The 22,055-nt window shown below is 50.3% G+C and overlaps 1 protein-coding gene across 1 annotated transcript; it reads left to right on the top strand.

The window, feature by feature from the left end:
* The first annotated feature begins 14,589 nt into the window (after nt 1-14,589).
* Nucleotides 14,590-21,713, top strand: ZP3 (zona pellucida glycoprotein 3). The gene is made up of 8 exons (XM_047089496.1): nt 14,590-14,913; nt 16,767-16,885; nt 18,628-18,731; nt 18,808-18,985; nt 19,077-19,194; nt 20,804-20,895; nt 21,022-21,158; nt 21,479-21,713. Exons 1-8 carry the CDS (start codon nt 14,608-14,610, stop codon nt 21,697-21,699), a joined length of 1,275 nt encoding a protein of 424 aa, XP_046945452.1. The 5' UTR covers nt 14,590-14,607; the 3' UTR covers nt 21,700-21,713.
* The last annotated feature ends 342 nt before the right edge of the window (nt 21,714-22,055 follow it).

The following is a 22,055-nucleotide window of genomic DNA, read 5'->3' as shown; positions in this document are numbered from 1 at the left end:
GACAGCTGGGAGATGGGGACTGAGGACTCCAAGGAGGCGTAGTCACGGGCCTGTCTTTGCTGAGGGACTCCATAGTGATCTGGGCCTGCCCCTGCTTCACCCCTGGGACCCTTGGTGGAAATGAGACTTAACTGTTCCCTGCCCTCCGGGAACTGTGACTCTCTGAAGCTCTCACACTCCCTCCTTTTGTGTGTTATTAGTGCATCTTCTGCCTTTACAGGGCGGGCCAGGCAGCACAGCACAGTGGTCAGAAGCATCAGTTCCACCACCAACCAGCTCTGTGATCTCACCTCACTAAGCCTCACTATTGTAATCTGTAAAATGGGGTTACTAATATACTTAGCTCTGACGATTGTGGCTAGGTCAAAGGAGCTAAAGTTTTGGGTTGTTTTTTTTTCCCTAAATGTTTACCTATTTTTGAGAGACAGCACAGCAGGGGAGGGGCAGAGAGAGAGAGAGGGAGACAGAGGATCTGAAGCTGGCTCTGTGCGGACAGCAGAGTGCCCAACGCAGGGCTCAAACTCCCAAATCGTGAGATCATGACCTGAGCCAAAATTGGACGCTTAACCTACTGAGCCACGCAGGTGCCCCTAAAGAGCTAAAGTTTATAGAAGGTTTAGCCCAGTGCCTGACCCACCGTATGTGTGGGAGCTACTGCTATTGTTACTACTATCTGTGGACCTTTTTTGGGGCAAGTGCCAGATCTTGTTCAATGGCACCATCTGGCACAGGGTGGACACTCAGGAAATGTTTGTTGAATGACTGAATGAAGTTTAGGGCTGCAGAATCATAGAATGAAGCAGTCAGAGGGGCCTGGGATATCATCAAGGGCAATTCCACATCCGACCAGTAGAAAACTTGTCATCCTCCCTCTCTCCCTCTCTCTCTCTCTCTCTCTCTCTCTCACACACACACACACACACACACACACACACACACTAGCAGAAGTGAAGTATTCATACCTGGGTGAATGTTCTGGGCTCTTTCTGTCCCTTCTTCCACAGTCAATCCAAGGTTAAATCTCAAATCACTTTTTCTGCCCCCAGTAGTTTAGGAGGGGGAAGAATCCCCCAAATGCAAATCAGCACAGTCCTTTCTTCTTTCCTTTCCAAAGCTGGAAGATAAGCTGAGGCCAAGTCCCCGTCCATGGAGCTCACTCGTGGCCCCAGCCTGTCCCCACCAGACCTCAGGGGCAGAGGGAGGCAAAGGGAGAGTGGAGGTGACCCGCACAGTCTGGAGCAGCCCCAGAGAAGGGGCACCCAGGCAGAGGAGGAGCTCCCGGCTGCAGGGGAGGGGGGCGGCGCAGGGGGGAGGCAGGCGTGGATTCCCAGGGCCAGGCAGCCCCTCCTTCCCCTTCCCCCTACCCCCAGGGCTCAGGTTTCAGAAAGGCAGCTCTGCCAAGCATCCCTGAGCTCCTGCAACAGCCCTGCTCCAACTGTTGCCGCCTGGGAGTCCCCTTGATTAAGCCCTGACCCACGTCCCACTGGGGGGTTGGAAACATGGTCACAGGAGCCAGAGTGTATGCGGTGGGCTTCGCGTTCAGGCAGGGCCCTGATCTTGCTGCTGATTGTGCCTTGCTGTTGTTCCTCTTGAGTTACCTTTTGAGCTTTGGGGCTGTTGTAGTTATAGGTGACAAGAAGTGGCAGGAGGCTTATTCTATAGTTTGCAGCTCCCATGAAATGCTGTGCTAGAATTCTGCACCTTCCCCCTGGAACAACAAACTCTCAAAGCTGAAGCGCCTCTCGCCTCCGCAGGGCAGTGCACCCACATCAGCCCCGGGGCCACTTTAAAAATATATACAGATTCCTTGGGGGCACCTGGGTGGCTCAGTCGGTCGAGTGTCTGTCCAACGTCCGCTCAGGTCATGATCTCGCGGTTCATGAATTTGAGCCCCACATCAGGCTCACTGCTGTCAGCACAGAGCCCGCTTTGGATCTTCTGTCCTCTCTTTCATTCTCACTTGCACTATCTCAAAACTAAATACATGTTTTATATATATATATATACACACACACACACACATATGTATGTGCATGTATACATGTACATATATACATACATGTATATATACATACATTTGTGTGTATATATGCATGTACATGTATACATGTACATATATATACATACATGTACACACACACACACACACACACACACACACATACAGATTCCTGCCCCCGCCACTTCTAACCCCAGAGATTCACAGGTAGGGCCTCCCAAAAGTGTATTTTAAAAAAAATTTTTTTTTTAATGTTTATTTATTTTTTAGACAGAGAGAGACAGAGCATGAACGGGGGAGGGTCAGAGAGAGAGGGAGACACAGAATCTGAAGCAGGCTCCAGGCTCTGAGCTGTCAGCACAGAGCCCGACGCGGGGCTCGAACTCACGGACGGTGAGATCATGACCTGAGCCGAAGTCGGACGCTTAACTGACTGAGCCACCCAGGCGCCCCCCCAAAAGTGTATTTTTGAAAACTTCCTGAGGATCAAACAAGTTTGGGGACTAGGGGTGCAGACCAAGCTGTTTATCCTGCAGGTTGGGAAGATGAGGCCAAGAGAGGAAAAGGGAGACACAGCCCGACGCCTCTCAGGACTTTGCTTCCTGGCTCTTGGGCCTGATCATGCTTTCCATTTCTCAGAGAAGGAAAACCTCTGAGGGGAGGTCTGCCATCACCCTGCTCCCAAGCCTGTATCCCCTCGTGGGTCTGCGCCCACCCCTCCTTTCCTCCTGCTGCTTCCTTTCTACCCTGGCCTGAGGAGATGTCCCCCGCTGTCCAAACCCCGTGTCTTTCTGCCTCGTCGAGGACCTCCCTCTCTCCATCTGTGCGTCTTCTCTTTCCCATATTCAGCTGCTCTTTCCCAACTGGATTCTTCACATTGGGCTTTTTTTTTTTTTAATTTAAATCCAAGTTAGTTAACATATAATGTAATAATGATTTCAGGAGTAGAATTCAGTGATTCATCACTTACATACCACACCCAGTGCTCATCCCAACAAATGCCCTCCTTAGTGCCCACCACCCACTTAGCCCATCCCCCCTCCCAACACCCCTCCAGCAACTCTGTTTGTTTTCTGTATTTAAGAGTTTCTTCTGGTTTTCCTTTCTCTCTGTTTTTATCTTATTTTTCCTTCATTTCCCCTACGTTTATCTGTTTTGTTTCTTAAATTCTACGTATGAGTGAAATCATATGATATTTGTCTTTCTCTGACTTATTTCGCTTAGCATAATACACTCTAGTTCCATCCACATTGTTGCAAATGGTACCATTTCATTCTTTTTGATCACCAATATACAATATACCATTATATATATATGTGTGTGTGTGTGTGTGTGTGTGTGTATACACATATATATACACACCAATATCTTCTTTATCCATTCATCTGTCGATGAACATTGGACTCTTTCCATTATTTGGCCATTATCGATAATGCTGCTATAAACATTGGGGTGCATGTGCCCCTTAGAATCCCATTTTTGTATCCTTTGGATAAATACGTAATAGAGCAATTGCTGGGTCACAGGGTAGCTCTATTTTTAATTTTTTGAGAAACCTCCACACTGTTTTCCAGAGCAGCTGCACCAGTTTGCATTCCTGGCAGCAGTGCAAAAGGGTTCCTCTTTCTCCGCATCCTTGCCAACATCTGTTGTTTCCTGAGTTGTTAATTTTAGCCATTCTGTCAGGTGTGAGGTGGTGTCTCATTGTGGTTTTGATGTGTATTTCCCTGCTGATGAGTGATGTTGAACATCTCTTCATGTGTCTGTTGGCCATCTGGATGTCTTCTTTGGAAAAGTGTCTCTTCGTGTCTTTTGCCCATTTCTTCACTGGATTGTTTGTTTTTTTGGGTTCACATTGGGTTCACATTTTGGGTTGACATCTTTTCATGTGTCTGTTTGCCGTCTGGATGCCTTCCACCACAGCCCCTGCCATTACGCTTTTATTTTGGTAGATACATCAGTCAGCTGCACGTCAAAATGCCATAGACCACGAGGCTTAAACCACAGAAATTTATTCTCTCACAGTTCTGGAGAGGCTAGAAGTCCAAGATCAAGGTTCTGGAAGGGTTTGGTCCCTAGTGAGGACCCTCCTCCTGGCTCGCGAATGGCTGCCTTCTTTCTGTGTTCTCACATCGGGGTGGGGAGCACTCTCCGGTGTCTCTTCTTATAAGGACACTAATCCCATGGGATGAGGGCCCTACCCTTATGACCTAAAGTAATTTAAATTACCCCCTAAAGGTCCTATTTCCATAAATAGCCACATTTGGGGTCAGGGATTCAGCATGAATTTTGGAGGGATACATTTAGTCCGTAACAGGCAACAAAAGGGGATAGAAAGGAGAAATGGAGGGCTTTTTCATGCTCCTTCCTTAAAGGCTATGACCATAAGCCTTCTCGTATCTCATGACCAGAACTTCTCCTGACCATAGCCCAGCTAAGGATTCCATTACTGTGTAAGAAGGGAGAGCAGATATAGGGGACAAGCGAAGTTTCCACCACCGTCCTCTCACTCCATGGAAGGCAGCTACACTCACCACTGTACTGTCAATGCACGTTGTCCTTGTATTACTTGATGTGTCAGCAGCATTTGATACTCTATCAGTTGACAGTGCTTTTGTCGGCAAGTAACAGAAAGCACAAATCAAAGTTGCTGGAGACTTTATCTACTGAACAAGAAGTCCAGAGGTAGAGCCATTTCAGGATTGGTGAATTCATGGAGTGACATCATCAGGGACCCAGGTGCTACCCATCCATCTACATTGCCATCGTCCTCCTCTTGGCTGCCCTCTTGAGTCATGAGGCTGCCTTCCCTGGTGACTCAAGATGGCAGCCTCGGTTCTGAGTATTTCCTGCATATGACAATGTTGAGACCTAGAATATCTTTATCTGCATCCTATGTTTTTAGGTTTATTTGTTTATTTTGAGAGAGAGAGGGAGAGCAGGGGAGGGTGAGAGAGAGGGAGAGAGACAGGCAGAGAGAGAGAATCCCAAGCAGGTTCCACACTGTCAGTGAATTCATGAACCATGAGATCATGATCTGAGCCAAAATCAAGAGGCAGACACTTAACCGACTGAGCCACCCAGGCGCCCCTGTGTCCTCCTTTAAAAGCTGTGAGGTCTAGGGGCGCCTGGGTGGCGCAGTCGGTTAAGCGTCCGACTTCAGCCAGGTCACGATCTCGCAGTCCATGAGTTCGAGCCCCGCGTCGGGCTCTGGGCTGATGGCTCGGAGCCTGGAGCCCGTTTCCGACTCTGTGTCTCCCTCTCTCTCTGCCCCTCCCCCGTTCATGCTCTGTCTCTCTCTGTCCCAAAAATAAATAAACGTTGAAAAAAAAAAATTTTTTTTAAAAAAAGCTGTGAGGTCTTTCCCAGAAAACCCCCAACAGATATCCCTTTGAGTCTCCTTGACCAGATTCGACTACTTGCCCATTGCAACATGACTGGCAAGTGGAGGGGAGCCCTAGGCCTAGTGTCCGGCCTACTGCTCTGTCCATACTCCCTCCAGCAGGCCTTGAACAAACTCAAAGTGTACAATACGTTGGTTTTAGTACAGTCACACAACTGTACAACCATCACCATAATCTAATTCCAGAACATTTTCATCACCCCCCAAAGGAGAAACCCTGTACCTATAAGCAGTCAATCCCAATTCTCTTTCCCTTCAACCCATAGCAACCACTGATTTATTTTCTGTCCCCATGGATTTGCCTATTCTGGATATTTCAGAGAAATGGAAGCTTACAATAGGTGGCCTTTTGTGTTGGCTTCTTTAACTTAGTGTAGTTTTTAAGGCTCATCCATGTTATAGCACGTATCAGTACTTTATTCTCTTTCTAAATTTTATGTACATATGTATTTAAATATTTATTTCCATATCATCATTTTTTCTTTCTTTTTAAAAAAAATTTTTTTAACGTTTATTCATTTTAGAGACACAGAGGGTGAGCAGGGGAGGGGCAGAGAGAGAGGTTCTAGGCTCTGAGCTGTCAGCACAGAGCCCGACGCAGGGCTCGAACTCATGAGCTGTGAGATAGTGACCTGAGCCACAGTCAGACGCTTAATGACTACGAGCCACCCAGGTGCCTCTCTTTCTTTCTTTTTTAAGTAGCTTTCATGCCCAGCGTGGAGCCCAATGCGGGACCTGAACTCACAACCCTGAGATCAAGACCCAAGCTGAGACCAAGAGTCGGATGCTTAACTGACTGAGCCACCCAGGTGCCCCACATATCATCATTTTTTAAAAACGATGGAGTACATTTTTTTTAAGTTTATTTAATTTATTTTATTTTGAGAGAGCACAAGTTGAGGAGAGGCAGAGAGAGAGGCAGAGAGAGACAGAGCAGAGAATCCCAAGAAGGCTCTGCACTGTAAGCGATGTGGGGCTCAAACTCACTAACTGTGAGATCATGACCTGAACTGAAGTTGGACACTTAACCGACTGAGCCACCGAAGCGCCCCTGGATGGACTACATTTTATTTATCCAGTGAAGTCATTCTTTCTGTTCTTTTTCTTGCATCTGGCCGTCAGCACCCATTTCATCAGAAAGTCTTTTCAACCTTGCATTCAAAATATATCCAGAACCCAGCCCCGTCCTACCTCCTCCATGCCAACTCCAGTACCGCCATACATTTCTCAACGGGCTGATTTTGCCCAAAGGGGCATTTGGCAACTTTTATTTTTTTTAAGTGTTTATTTATTTATTTTGAGAAAGAGAGAGCACGGGCAAGTGAGCGGGGGGAAGGGCAGAGAGAGAGGGAGAGAGGGAACCCCAAGTAGGCTCTACCCTATCAGCACAGAGTCCAATGTGGGGCTCGATCTCACAAACCCTGAGATCATGACATGAACTGAAATTAAGAGTCATGTGCTTAACTGACTGAGCCACCCAGGCACCCTGGCATTTGGCAAGTTCTAGAAACATTTTTGTTGTCACACTTGGGGAGGGTAGATTTGGGGTTGTCACAACTGGATAGATGCTACTTACGATGCATAGGACAGGCCTTCGCAACAAAGAATTATCCGGGCTAAAATGTCAATAGTGCTGAGCTCGAGAAATCATACACAGATACACACCTCCCTCCTATCTTGCTTGAACTGTGGCAGTAGTAATATCCATCAGTATTAACCAAACCCCAGACTTCATGTGGTTACTTCCAGTTTTAACATTAATGTCTTTTTTTTTTTAATTTTTTTTTTAACGTTTATTTATTTTTGAGACAGAGAGAGACAGAGCATGAACAGGGGAGGGGCAGAGAGAGAGGGAGACACAGAATCTGAAACGGGCTCCAGGCTCTGAGCTGTCTTTTTTTTGTTGTTCCAGGATCCAATCCAGGACCTCACATTGCATTTGGCAAGTGTATTTTTTTTAAGCTTATTTATTTATTTTGAGGGCGAGAGAGCACAAGTGGGGGAGGGGCAGAGAGAGAGAAAGAGAGAATCCCAAGCAGGCTCCATACTGTCAGTGCAGAGTCCGATGTGGGGCTCCAACTCATGCACCATGAGATCATGACCTGAGCCAAAGTCGGACACTCAACCAACTGAGCCACCCAGGCCCCCCAGTAAGTGTATTTTTGAATGATTATATATGCATATAATATAACGTCTGGGAAAAATGTCTGGAAGGATCCACCACAAATTGGTAACAATGATTGTGGGTGGGAGGGAGTGGGTTCCATTTTTACTTTAGACTCTTTCCCTTTCTTCCTTTCTTCTTTCCTTCCTTCCTTCCTTCCTTCCTTCCTTCCTTCCTTCCTTCCTTCCTTTAAATACTTATTTTTGTAAGGGGGAGAGAGAATGAGAGGGAGATCCCAAGCAGGGTCCACCCTGTCAGCACAGAGCCCTACGCGGGGCTGGGTCCCACAAATTGCAAGATCATGACCTGAGGTGAAATCAAGAGTCAGATGCTTAACCAACTGAGCCACCCAGGCACCCCAGACATTTCTTTATTTTTTAAAGGTAATTTTTAATACCCTGTAATAAAAAGCCAAAACATGGTACCAAATATCCATTTTCTTTTGCTGTAATCAAGGTCACCATTGGCTCAAGTGGGCTGTAAATTTTATACATCATTTGACATTTAATAATGAAATAGTGGGGGTGGGGCACCTGGCTGGCTCCGTTGTGGAGCATGTGACTCTTTTCTCAGGGTTGTGAGTTCAAGCCCCATGTTGGGTGTAGAGATTACTTTAAAAAAATCTTTAATAATGAAATAGTGAAAAGTTCCTCCCCCACCAAAATTCCCCCTTCACTTCACCCCCTGCACAAAAAATGTGCCAAATTCCAGCCCATCAGGATCTCTCGAGTCTGACTAAAGTCTGGCTGCAGAATTAAGCAGTAGAATCAGCAGCATGCGGATATGTGTGTCTGGCAAATTCCAGCTGCCCCACAATTTATGGCTGTTCTTATTCTCTATTACGTATCAGCTATTTTGTCTTCCCAGGGTGACAGGCAGAACGGAGAGTCCTATATTTTTTAAAAGACATTATTTTATTTTTTTCAGTAATCTCCACAGCCAACATGGGGCCTGAACCCGCAGCCCCGAGATCAAGAGTCACACACTCCACCTCCTGAGCCAGCCAGGGGCCCCAGGAAAGTCCTGTTTTTTAAGCACCTGCTGAATGTGTACTATAAACTAGTTGGGGAGATGGGCACATCAACCCTAACACTCATTCATATTGGAGTTGTTTATCTGAGCGCATCTCCCCCATATACACACTGGGTGTTATTAACTCTAAAGTATCAGAGAGACAGTAAGGTGTAGACAGAAGAACAGGAACTGGAGTCCAGTAGAGCTCGGATTGAATCTTGGTTTGGCCTTGACTGGCTGTGTGACCTTGGGCACAACTTCTCCGACTGCTTGTTTGCTCATCTGTAAAAATGGGGCCAGTAATGCTTCTGTAGATGGGTATGAGGATGAGGGCACTTAGTCTAGTCCCGGCGTATGGTGAGTCAGTGATAAACGGTAGATTATTGTAGTTATTTTTATCACTTATGCAAATGTCCTAAAAAGTCACTTTTCCTTTTTAAAAAAAAATTTTTAACATTCATTTATTTATTTTATTTTTTTTTCAACGTTTATTTATTTTTGGGACAGAGAGAGACAGAGCATGAACAGGGGAGGGGCAGAGAGAGAGGGAGACACAGAATCGGAAACAGGCTCCAGGCTCTGAGCCATCAGCCCAGAGCCCGACGCGGGGCTCGAACTCACGGACCGCGAGATCGTGACCTGGCTGAAGTCGGAGGCTTAACCAACTGCGCCACCCAGGCGCCCCTAACATTCATTTATTATTGAGAGACAGAGAGAGACAGAGCATGAGGATGGGAGGGGCAGAGAGAAGAGGAGACACAGAATCCGAAGCAGGTTCCAGGCTCTGAGCTGGCTGACGGCTCAGAGCCCGATGCGGGGCTGGAACTCACAAACCGCGAGATCATGACCTGAGCCGAAGGCGGTCGCTCAACCGACTTAGCCACCCAGGCACTCCAAAAGTCACTTCTTTTAAATGGTGTGTGCTTTTTTCTTAGGAGAGGGCAGGGGAGGGGAGGGGAGAGTAGTGGGAGTCAGGTTAACAAATACCCCTCCATCTCACTCTGTCCTGAGAGGTTATAGTTCCTTCCACAGATTTTAAAGTTTTGTTCTTACACATTCAGCTCCTCCATTGATCTAGAATTCATTTTTATGTGTGAAGTCGAAATCCAGTTTTTTTCCCCATATGGATAATGACTGTCATAGCTCCTTTTATTAAGTTGTCCATCTGTCCCCTCTGTCATGTGTCATATTTCACATATGCAAGTGGCTGTTTCTGGGCTCACTCATCTATTCCACTGCTGTTGTTTTTCTGTCCTAACAGCACCCCATTTAAATTACCATGGTTCTAGAATATGTCTTCATAGCTGCAAAAGTGTGTCTTTCATATTATTCTTTTTCTTCAAAAGACTTGATTTCTTTCAGGGTGCCCTGGTGGCTCCATTGGTTGAGCGTCCGACTTCGGCTCAGGTCATGATCTCGCGGTCCATGAGTTCGAGCCCCGCATCGGGTTCTGTGCTGACAGCTCAGAGTCTGGAGCCTGCTTTGGATTCTGTCTCCTTCTCTCACTGCTCCTCCCCTGCTCGTGTTCTGTATCTCTCTCTCTCTCGAAATAAATAAAAACAATTAAACATTTTTTTTAAAACGTCTTGATTTCTTTGGTCCTTAGCCCTTCCATATAAATTTTAGAATCAGTTTGTCAAGTTCTGTACACCATACACACACACACACACACACACGCACACGCACACGCACACGCACACACACACACACACATACCTGTTGGGATTTTGATAGAGATTATCGATTAACTTTCGGAGAATTGATATCTTTATGATAAATGTGTTTCCCATTCACAAATATGGAATATCTCTCAGTGCATTTTGATATTCTTTGATGACTTTCAATAAAGTTTCATAAAGTCATTCCTCAAAGATCTTGCACGATGGGGCGCCTGGGTGGCTCGGTCATTTAAGCGCCTGACTCTTGATTTCAGCTCAGGTCATGACGTCACAGGTTGTGAGTTGAAGCCCCACATTGGGCTCTGTGCTAACAGTGCAGAGCCTGCTTGGGATTCTCTCTCTCTCCCTCTCTCTCTGCCCCTCCCCCACTGGTGCACGTGTGCACGCACACACTCTCTCTCTCTCTCAAAATAAATTTTAAAAAAATTTCAAAAAAGATCTTGCACATTTTTTGTTGGTATGTTTTATGCCCAGTAACCTCATATTTTATTTCAGCAATTGCTTTTGAGAACTAGTTAAAAGCCTTCTTCTGAAATTGGATCCCATTGACTTCTCTTTCCCTTGAATCTGACCTAGAGAGGGTTTATTTTTCACTTTTCATCTTGAAATCCTGCTTACCCTTTACCCTGATTTAGCAAATATGAACATTTTGCTGCATACACTTCTCTGTATCCCTTTATTTTTGTATGTGTATATATGTACAAAGACGTGTATACACACATGCACATGCGTGTATACACGCACATATATGTATACACATACAAGTGTATGCACACACATACATATACATACATTTCCCCCAAAACCGGGCATCATCGCCTCACATCAGAAGGCACATGATGTCAGTTTATCCCACTAGTGGGACAATTTTTTTCCCACTAATTGTTAGTTAACTTTGACAATGTGGCTAAAGTGGTGTCTGCCATATTTATTCACCATGAAGTAACCACTTACTCCTTTGTAATTAATACAGAATCTTAACGGAAAAATTTTGAGACTGTGCAAAGCTTCCATCCACTGTTTTTTTTCCCCCCGTGTTGTTTTTATTGTGTCAAAATGTACATAAAATTTACCATTTGGGGACACCTGGCTGGCTCAGTCAGTGAGGCATGCAACTCTTGATCTCGGGGTTGTAAGTTCGAGCCCCACATTGGGTATAGAGTTTACTTAAAAATAAAATCTTTCTAGGGGCACTTGGGTGGCTCAGTGGGTTGAACGCTCGATCAACACACTCGATCAGAGAGCTCAATCTCATGAAACCCATGAGATTATGATATGAGCTGAAATCAAGAGTCACCTGACCCACCCAGGCGCCCCACTGATGGTCATTTCTAAACTATCATTCTTCTTATGATTGTTAGTTGGCATTCTATTGTAAGGAAGTTACTTCCCTTTTCTGGAAAAATTTTCCCATGTATGTGTATTTATGGATCATCAGAATTGGATGCTCATGGATTCTTACTTTATTCGATGTGGAGTCCCCAGTTTGGCCAGTGGGATTCCCCTCTCCCCACCATTCAATTTGGCTTGTATCCTTTTTGAAATTTATTTTTAAATGTTTATTTATTTTTGAGAGAGAGAGAGCGCGCGCGTGCACGCACAAGTGGGGGAGGGGTGGAGACAGAGAAGGACAGAGGACGAAGCAGGCTCTGTGATGACAGCAGCAAACCTGATGTGGGGCTCGAACTCACAAACCTCAAGATCATGACCTGAGCTGAAGTTGGATGCTCAACCAACTGAGCCACCCAGGCACCTCCTTGTTTGTGTCCTTTTGACAGGTCCTCATCATTTTGTGAGTTTTTGCCATAACAGGATATTCCAGATTGACCTTGTACTTTGCTGGCTCTAGTCCTGCAATCAGCCAATCTTTTAAGGAGCCCTAGGTCCCCCTGTTAGAGAGGAATTGTATTTAGAAACCAGTATCTGGGGGTGCCTGGGTGGCTTAGTGAAGTGTCCAGTTTGTGAATCTGAGCCCTGTGTTGGGCTCCGTTCTGACATCATGGAGCCTGTTTGGGATTCTCTCTGCCCCTCCCCTGCTTGCTCATGCCTGCACTCTCTCTCTCAAAAGAAATAAACACTTTTTTTTTTTTTTTCTTTTAAAGAAAAGAAACCAATATCTGGCCTCTACCATATTCTAAGGAAAATGCTCTGGGCTGATGGCCTTGCCTTTGGTGAATTCTGGCCACCAGGTGGCAGCACTTCTCAGAAAAATGGGAAAGACCCAGAATCTGGACTGGCCACTCTCCCCGCTGGGAATGTTTTTGGTTCTCTTTCTGGAAAGGGAAAACACAACCTTACCACCACCTCATGTGCATACAGACACTCCTCCAGCCTCACCTATCCCTCCCTCTCCTCCCAATACATGCCTCACACCCTCACCAATTTCTTCATGTCTTATTTGTTTGTTTGTAAGCTCTAAGCCCAACGTGGGGGGGGGCTCCAACCCATGACGCCAAAATCAAGAGTCACATGCTCCACTGAGGCAAGTGCCCTATGTCCTTCTATCCTGAAGCTTTCTAAAAGGGGTTAGCTCCAGGGCAGAGAGGGAGAGGGGACAGATCCCAGGCTTCAGGGAGGCCCTGATCTCTAGTCCCCAGCCCACCCCACCCTATTTCCAGCACAATCCACAAACACAGCTGTGGGCAACAAGCATGGAGAGGCCCCTCCCCCTGAGGGCTGCCACTCCTAAGACACAAGGTCTCCAGCTAGCTGTTCCTTGGGGCCTCAGGCTACAGCTGGCTCCCTCCCTCTGGGACTGGGTAGGTAAGTTAAAAAGAAAACTACAGGCCCAAAATGGCATCACTTGTGTTAAGGTAAGACTTACACCTAACCTACCTGCAGTTTCAACCCCTCAGAAAGGTAACCTTTAACCAGCCAACATAGGAATTTCCTGCACTAGTTTGAGTACTAGGAACTTTACTGAAAGACCACCTTCCCTTCACCCTAGGAGGGCAACCTTGACTAAAACAATGAATTCTTTCATAATAATTTCCTTTATGTCACTCCCTCTTTATTTTTTTAAATTATATTTTCTTTAAAAAAAATATTTTTAGGGGCGCCTGGGTGGCGCAGTCGGTTAAGTGTCCGACTTCAGCCAGGTCACGATCTCGCGGTCCGTGAGTTCGAGCCCCGCGTCAGGCTCTGGGCTGATGGCTCAGAGCCTGGAGCCTGTTTCCGATTCTGTGTCTCCCTCTCTCTCTGCCCCTCCCCCGTTCATGCTCTGTCTCTCTCTGTCCCAAAAATAAATAAACGTTGAAAAAAAAAATTTAAAAAAAAAAATAAAAAAATATTTTTAATGTTTACTTCTTTTTTGGGGGGGGGGGGGGGAGGGGCAGAGAGAGAGGGAGACACAGAATCCGAAGCAGGATCCAGGTTCTGAGCTGCCAGCTCAGAGCCCAACACAGGGCTCGAACCTAAAAACCGTGAGGTCAAGACCTGAGCCGAAGTCGATGGCTCAACCGACTGAGCCACCCAGGCACCCCCTCCCTCTTTATTTTATTTTTAATTTTATTGGTTTTTGAGAGAGAGAGAGACAATTTTATTGGTTTTTGAGAGAGAGACAGAGAGACAGAGCATGAGCCTCAGCACCTTCCATGGCCTCCCTTGCCCACACAGCAAAGTCTGGCATCTCAGCCAGACACTTTCATGTCTCCGCCCCACCCACTTCCCCAGCCCCCCCAACAGCCACTCTCACTCCCAGGGATCCGAGGCTCCGGCAACTCTGAGTTCCTAGGCTTTTCTCCCAAGCCTCCCCTGTGCCCTCTCTTCACCTCTGTTCACCCAGCTGCCTCTGCCGGAACGGACCTCCCCTTCTATCACCCATAAAATTGGGCAAGAGCCCCTAAAATTACCTGGTCTTTTTTTTTTTTTTCCTGGTCTCTTAATGATGCTTCCTGTTCTCTCACTTGGAATAAGCTCCCTGCCACGCCCTGATCAGTTCTCCCGACCCTTCCAGCCTTGCAGGCCTTTCTCCTGGTCTCCCCCATCGACCTGGGGCAGCTCTTAACTCCCTCGCGGGGCTGGCAACAGGGTAGACACGTGGGCGTAGGGGTGGGGCAAGACATGACTGAATAGGCTGCCAGCCCACGCTTCTCAGATTTAACTAGTATACAAATCACTTGGGAAGAGAGTAAAACACCAGATTCTGACTCAGTAGGTCTGGGGTGGGGCTGAGCGGCAGCAGTTCTAACAAGCTCCCAGGTGGTGCTGATGTTTCTAGATGGGGGACTAGCCCACTGATTGGTTGGGGAAGGGAAGCAGGTGGGAGCCCAGGTGCAAGTGGCATCATCCGGGGTATAAGACCACTGGGTGGTGGCTGTAGTTACCAGCGGGAGTGAGCGTAGGCGCCATGGGGCTGAGCTACGGGCTTTTCATCTGCTTTCTGCTTTGGGGAGGCACGGGGCTGTGCTATCCCCCAACCACCACCGAGGATAAGACCCACCCCTCGTTGCCATCAAGCCCCTCTGTGGTGGTAGAGTGTCGGCATGCCTGGCTGGTGGTCAACGTCAGCAAAAACCTTTTTGGTACTGGGAGGCTTGTGAGGCCTGCAGACCTCACCCTGGGTCCGGAGAACTGTGAGCCCCTGATCTCTGGGGACTCAGATGATATGGTCAGGTTTGAAGTCGAGCTGCACAAGTGTGGCAACAGCGTGCAGGTGAGACTTGGCCTTCTGGGCGGCGCTGGGGAGGGTGGATGCTGAGTGGGTGTCCGGTGAGAGGTGGGGCTGGGCCAGATCCCTTTCATTGGGGGCAGGCTGAGGCCTGAAGCTGGGCATTGGTGACACTGGGCTGGGGTGGTTGAAAGCTCTTGCCTCTAGTGGCTGGAATCGGGTGGGGGGTGGGGGGTGGGGGGCAGTGGAGTCCAGAGGTGGCAGTGAACTTTGGTCCAGATAGGGCACCCCCCACTCTGATTCCTGAGGATTTGTGAACCCCTCGAGAGCATCCAGGAGAGATGTGGCTGATTTGGGGGCTGTTCATGACCTGCAGGTGGCCCAGCATTTGCAGGAGCCCTAGGAACTTGTGGGGAAGAGGTAAAGCTCGAAGCAATCACAGGGGGAAAAAAAAACCCTAATGTTGGCCTCCCTCATTCATGTTTAATGCCTCGAAGCCTCGAACTAAAAGAGGGAGGGGGCGAAGGGCATCATAATCCCCTCTGTGTTGAAGATTTAAAGGCACAAACGGGGCAGTCCCAAGTGGGGGATAGGGAAGCTTAATGCGGGAGTCGGGTACAAACAAGGGAAGAGCTGAGTAATTCAGGCTACAAGGAGGGGCTTCCAACAAAGCAGGGCTGGACTGGACACAGGATCCCTAGCTGGTCCACAATTTTCTGGACGGACTTCCTGGTACCCCACTGAGAACCATCTTCTCTGTCCTCGGCCCCTGCTCCCGCCCACCAGGTCTCAGCTTGGCAAGGGTGGGTACAAGCTCAGCACCTGGAGCCCTCCTGGGACTCTGATCTTAGGTGCACCCCCCCACCCCCACCCCACCAGGGCTTGCCCCAAGGCCTTCTGGCACTTGCTTCCCCGGGGAGAGGGGAGAGAGCCCAGAGAACTGCGGGAGTTATTTGAGGAATTATTCTAGTTGAGTAACCCTCAATCTTTGAGCATTGGAATCACCTGGGGAGCATTTAAAAATTCTGATTCCCACCGCCTATGCTAAATCAGACCCCAGAAGTGGGAGCCAGACATCAGGATCTTTAAGGTCCCCAGGTGAGGCCGGTGAGCACAATCTGGCCACGCCTTTCTCCTGGGCAGGGTCCCCCAATCTTGCCAGACGATCACCTACGGCCGGGACCTGTGCTGTCTCCCAGGGCCATGATTGCTTTAACGCCCTGAAATTCTGAACTTCTGAACAAGGGGACCCACAAATTCTGCAGCTGGTCCATTTGGGGCCCTCACTAATAGCAAGCTAGGACTCTCCCCTGAAGATTGAGCGGTTAGGGGCCAGGCAGCCTCACTGTCCTTCTGGGTGGCCCACTGGAAGGTGCAGATTTCCCCAGTAGCACCTGCCTGGCTCTTGCCTCGGGCAATCCCTGAACAGTTTCCCCTTCTGTGAAATGGGTGTGAGAATAAGTCTGAAGAGGACGGGCAACTTGAGTGTCCACTGCTGTGGCAACAAGTTAAAGTTCCTGGTACTTTCTGGCTTCTTCCGGGGGGCTTTTTGGTCCCAGACCTCAGCACCCCCCGAAGGAAGCCGTGTGTGGGGATGGGGGTGGCAGCCTGAGGGGGAGCCCGTGCCCAACACCCCTGGTCACTGGGCACTGCTTAGTGCCAGACATGGAACTGATCCAGACCCCCTACGGGGGGTGTCAGGAGTCAAGGCTGAAAAAACGGAGGTTCCAAGGTGGTACATGTTCAGGCTTTCCCATGGGTCAGCCGTAGGTGAACTTTGGGTCCAGGGCCTGTGGTCCCTCCATCCCCAGTGGGCTGCCCCTCCCTGTACCCTCACATGGGTTGGCAAACCTAGGGCAGGTGATGCCGGTAGGGTCAACCCCGCCCCCTCCCTGCAGGTGACCGAAGATGCCCTGGTGTATAGCACCTTCCTGCTCCACAACCCCCGCCCCGTGGGAAACCTGTCCATCCTGAGGACCAACCGCGCGGAAGTTCCCATCGAGTGCCGCTACCCCAGGTCAGTGTGGGTTGGGGCCTGTCGCGGCCCCTCAGCGAGCGCGTCGGCCTCCCGGCAGCATGACTGCGATAAGGCGGAGGTACTTAAGCCGTGGTCCCTGCTCCCTGTCCCAGCTGGGAGTGGGGAGCCCGTGGAGTCTCCTCTGAGCCTCCGGAATGCATCTGGGCCACAGCTGCCTCTCGGTGGAAGCTGCAGGGCTGCCCGGCCCAGGCCTTGGAGTTCAGAGAGCCTCTGAGTAAAGCGAGAAGTTCTAGGCTCCTGTGATCCCTGCTTACCCTTTGCCCAAGTCTTCCCCCAGTACCCGAGTGCAGGTGGTGGGAGCCCCTCAAGCCTTAGCCCTAAGGATGTGCCTGTGAACTTGGGCACTGAGGCATGAGGAGAGGGCAACTAGGCTCATAACGACAAGGCCACGATGGAGAGTCCTATGTGGCTGAGTCGAGTGCAGAGTGCATAGGCTTTAATCCTGCCCCTCCATCTGGGAGGAGGTCAGGAAGGTCCGTGCTGCTACCACAAGGGCAGGGGAGATGAGCCATGGCATAGGCCTGGGGAGGAGTCAAGGTAGAAGCTCCCAGAACAAGATCCTGGGAGGGTACATAAAGGGGCAGGTGGGGGTGAGACCCTCTGGGCAGGGCCACACACTCACGCACACCAGGGAGGGCAGCGTGTCACTAATAGAGGCTGCAGCCCAGGGCCCCTTCAATAAGGGAAGGGGGACAGATAGGTTCTAAAGGCCCAACAGATCCAGAGAAGGTGCTCAGGCTGGCACCTTAGCAGGCACCCCCTGCCCCCCCAACCGCTGCTGCCACCGTGAACCTAACTGAATGGCAAGGATGGTCTCTGAACCCGGAAGGTCCTCTGGCCGCTGGTACAGGAGGCAGATGGAGTCGGGGAGACCAGCTGAGATGGGATGGAGGGAGTCCTGACCTGTGGCAGCAGGGGTGGAGGGGCGGGCTGGAGGGAGCTCAGCGCCTGACCGGGTAGGGTAGGGGAGACGGAGGAGCCAAGGGCAGGAAGGCTAGCTGCCCCCTCTCTCGCTAGAGAGGCCAAAGCCCTCCTCGGACCACAGCTGTCTTGCTCCAGAAGGTCTCTGCCTGGGACAGACCTGAGAATGTTGGCCTGCCTGGCCCCACGGGGGTGGGCAGTGCAGGGGGCCTGCCACAGACTGGGGTGCTCGGACTTCCAGATGCCCGAGGCCTGGTTCTCAGATGACCTAGCCTCTTCTGTGAGTCCCGGTGGGGTGACTCCCACTGCTTCCGAGGACCTTCCCGTCCTGGTCTAGGCTCAGACGGTCTCCGTGGCTTCTCAAGGACCGGAGGCCTAGCTGTATTTCTCTCTGAAGGACTGCACTGGATCTCAGCTCAAGAACGCTGAGGGGTGCAGGGAGGGAGGGCTGCCTCAGACCCAAAACCTGAGCCCCGATAAGCCCAGCTGGGTCTAAGGGCCAGACTCCTCACTCAGGTGTATCCCGTTTTCGTGCCTCCGCCTGGGTCATGGCCGGAGGGCGGGGCCCACTCGCAAGTGTGGAGTTTGGGAGGGTAAAGGGGCAGGCTCAGACTTCAAGTGTCGGTTCAGCTGCCTTGGATTAGCTGCCTGGCTGGGCCACAGCTGAAGACTGAGGCAGAAATACACGTGCGCGCGCGCGCACACACACGCCTCCTCCCCCACCACCCCCCACTGAAGACTCCCCTGAAGCCAGATGGGGTGAGCTCGGGACAGGTGTGGGCAACTGCTCTTCTCTGTAGGCATAGCAACGTGAGCAGCGAGGCCATCCTGCCCACCTGGGTGCCCTTCAGGACCACAATGCTCTCAGAGGAGAAGCTGGCTTTCTCTCTGCGCCTGATGGAGGGTGAGCACAGGAGGATGGCAGAGGGGGGCTGCAGGGAGAGCTCTGGCGGTCTCTCACCCCTGGCTGTGCCTTTCAGAGGACTGGGGCTCCGAGAAGCAGTCCCCCACTTTCCAGTTGGGAGACCTAGCCCACCTCCAGGCTGAAGTCCACACCGGCCGCCACATACCACTGCGACTGTTTGTGGACTACTGTGTGGCCACGCTGACACCAGACCAGAACGCCTCCCCTCATCACACCATCGTGGACTTCCACGGGTGAGGGCTGGGCCACCTCTGGGGGAGCCCTTGTAACATGACCTTTACCGCCTTAGCGCCTGACTCCGTTGTCTCCTCCTTCTCTTCAAAGCTGTCTCGTGGATGGTCTCTCTGATGCCTCTTCTGCCTTCAAAGCCCCCAGACCCAGGCCGGAGACTCTCCAGTTCACAGTAGACACGTTCCACTTTGCTAATGACCCCAGAAACATGGTAATAGCCTTTAAAAAAAAAAATCACTTTGGGGCACCTGGCTGGCTCAGTTGGTAAAGCATGCAACTCTGATCCCAGGGTTGGGAGTTTAAGCCCCACATTCTGAAGTTTGGAACAGCTGGTCAGGAAGTGATGAAAAATCCCTGTTACCGACTGACTATATTAACTCCCTGGAAAGGTCACCTAATACCATATATTTTCACTTAATTGGGGTGGGGGCCTGGCATTACTTCTTGAACATGGTTATGGAAACCTTCATAGAATTTTACGGCAAATACCTACACACCTACCGTCTAGAGCTCTGTTAGACAGACTGGTAGGTGAATGTGAGTAAAGTACTATCTGGTTTTACTTGGAAATCCTCAAAAGCTACTTAAGCTTCTTAGAGGACTCTAAGCAGCTGGGTTTGCAAGCCACTGAACCCGAGGCTCCTATGGCTGGTGGGGGGGGCATTAAGGGGTGAGCACAGTGAATTTGTAGAAGATGATACTGAAGCTACCTGCCCCCACCCCCCGCAGTTCTGTTGAACAGGAAGTTTGATACAGACTGGCAGGTAGCAGGACGGGTATGAATTGAAGACATGTCCTATTGGTGACATGTCCTAAAGCTGATGGTAGGTCCTGGGGTGGGGGATAAAGGAGAGCAGACTGAGAAAGGGTCCTGGTCCCAAGATCAGTGACCTTGTAGGTCCTAGGGTAGAGGAGCCCAGTTGGGTTTGGGAATGCCGTTAACCTCAGAGGTGGTCTCGTGGAAGGGAGGGGGAGAAGTTTTCATATGGGGGGTGGTTCTCAGCGCAGGAGCCACCAGAGCTGGGATCTGTATCTTGTGGGGGGAGGAGGCAAGTGCCAGATGACAATGCTGAAGAATGAAAGGTGGCCTGAGTTCTGGGAGCGTTCCCCTCAACGGTAGATAGGATGGTTTGGCCGCCTGTGGCCACGGCAGGGGCGGGTGTAAACCCTTATTTACGAGGATCAGGGAACCATTCTACGGTCACGGTCCCCAGTTAACATCAAAAAAATGTCCTGGGAGGGAGCTGAGGATAAAAGCAGTACTTCTCTGAAATAAGGATTCTAAGGGACTCTGAAGCCCTTCTCTGCTGGGGCAGATACAAGGCCAGTGGCCAGAAGTGCCTCCCGGCTCGTTGGAGTTTCTGGAGTGGCTTCCTTGCTGGTGTGCTCAGCCACTAGGTGGTGGCCAAGGCTGTGGCTTTGCGAAAGGCTTCAGAGAGAAGGTGGTAGAACTTCTATGCCCTTGTGGGGTTGGCAGGGAGTGTGAAGTGCACTACCTAGAGTATGAAAGGGACCTCTGCCTGGAGATCCCTCTGCCAAATGGGCCAGGGCTGACCTGAGCCCCAGTTTTGTCAAAATTTCCCCTGCCCCAGGTGGCAGGGTAAGCCATCGGACAGGGTTGGGGAAAGACGGCAGGGAATAAAGCTGGTGGGTTTTAGTCCTAGGGTCTGGTCTGCCACTCCCTCCAAAATCTTGGGCAAGTTCACCTCTGACCTTCCATCTGTGAAATGGAACTGAGGGTTAAGAGTTAAAGAATTGGCTTCCTGAAGTCGCTGGTAGAGCCTAGACCTCCACCCTGTAACTGCTGCTCTTAATTCTAGATCTATATCACCTGCCATCTGAAAGTCACTCCAGCTAGCCGAGTCCCGGACCAGCTAAACAAAGCCTGTTCCTTCATCAAGTCTTCTAACAGGTGAGGCAACAGGTTAGACGTGGCTGGGGTAGAAAGCCTGCCCGGCTTCCCTGGTGTGTAGGTCCTCAGCAAGCTGCTTCCTGCTGGCAACCTAGCCGTCCGATCTTTTCGTCTTCCTCTGCTCAGGTGGTTCCCAGTAGAAGGCCCTGCTGACATCTGTAACTGTTGTAACAAAGGTAGCTGTGGCCTTCCGGGCCGCTCCTGGAGGCTGTCCCACCTAGACAGACCGCGGCACAAGATGGCTTCCCGAAATCGCAGGCATGGTATGGCTTAGGACTGCTGCGGGGCTACGGCTCTCCCCTCAGTATAGGGTAACTGCCTTACTGCAGAGGGACATTCCTCCTCCGTCCCCCACTCAAGGCTGCTCACCTCTGGGGCAATGCTGTTCGTGGCCTTCCTAACATAGAAGCCTTGGGGTTAAGAGGGGGCTCTAAACCCCCACACCAGTGTCAGCCGGGGGGTTCTGAGTAGGGCATAATGACAATTGTGGGGTGATAATGCAGCTGTTAGAATAAAACCTAGTTCAGTCTACTGGAACAGAGCAAAACCCTTTATCTGACCCCAGGTGTCCTGTATCTTTCAGTGACCGAAGAAGCGGATATCACCGTGGGGCCTCTGATCTTCCTGGGAAAGGCTGCCGATCGTGGTGTGGAGGGGTCGACCTCGCCTCACACCTCTGTGATGGTGGGCATAGGCCTGGCCACGGTGTTGTCCCTGACTCTGGCTACCATTGTCCTGGGTCTCGCCAGGAGGCATCACACTGCTTCCCGCCCTATGATCTGCCCTGTGTCTGCTTCCCAATAAAAGAAAAAAATGAGCTTTTTGGGTATGGCACAGTGATGTCAGATAGGGGTGAGCTGGGGCGGGGGGGGGGGGGGCGATGGTACAACAGTGTCATGGGCTCAAAGGAGCCCAACCCAACAAGGGCTGTTGTAGTAGTGTGGGGGTGATCTACCAATGGAGAGGGCGGATTGATTTGTGAGGGCAAGCCTGCATTTTCCTGGCTTTGGGCAACGTGGCCTTCCTGGGGTGGGAGTTGGGGTGGGGGGTAGGGGCTCATCTTCCCTGGTGACAGTAATCTCATGCCTCCCGGGAGGCCAGGGTGTAAGCCGTTGGAGGCCAGGCCTCCTCCTGGGCTAGCAAAGGGTTTGTGTCTCTGG

Source organism: Lynx rufus, unplaced genomic scaffold, assembly GCF_022079265.1.
Source record: "Lynx rufus isolate CCGP_SWC_20201006 ecotype Redwood Valley unplaced genomic scaffold, mLynRuf1.p SCAF_27, whole genome shotgun sequence".
In the NCBI taxonomy this organism is placed as follows: domain Eukaryota; kingdom Metazoa; phylum Chordata; class Mammalia; order Carnivora; family Felidae; genus Lynx; species Lynx rufus.
This window is presented reverse-complemented; position numbering and strand designations above follow the sequence as displayed.

Bases quoted from the DNA above. Each gene is read 5' to 3' on its own strand.
- ZP3 (XM_047089496.1), top strand. From the start codon at position 14,608: ATGGGGCTGAGCTACGGGCTTTTCATCTGCTTTCTGCTTTGGGGAGGC. The intron at 14,914-16,766 runs GTGAGACTTGGC...CCCTCCCTGCAG, and splicing joins AGTGTGGCAACAGCGTGCAG to GTGACCGAAGATGCCCTGGT. The intron at 18,732-18,807 runs GTGAGCACAGGA...TGTGCCTTTCAG, and splicing joins CTCTCTGCGCCTGATGGAGG to AGGACTGGGGCTCCGAGAAG.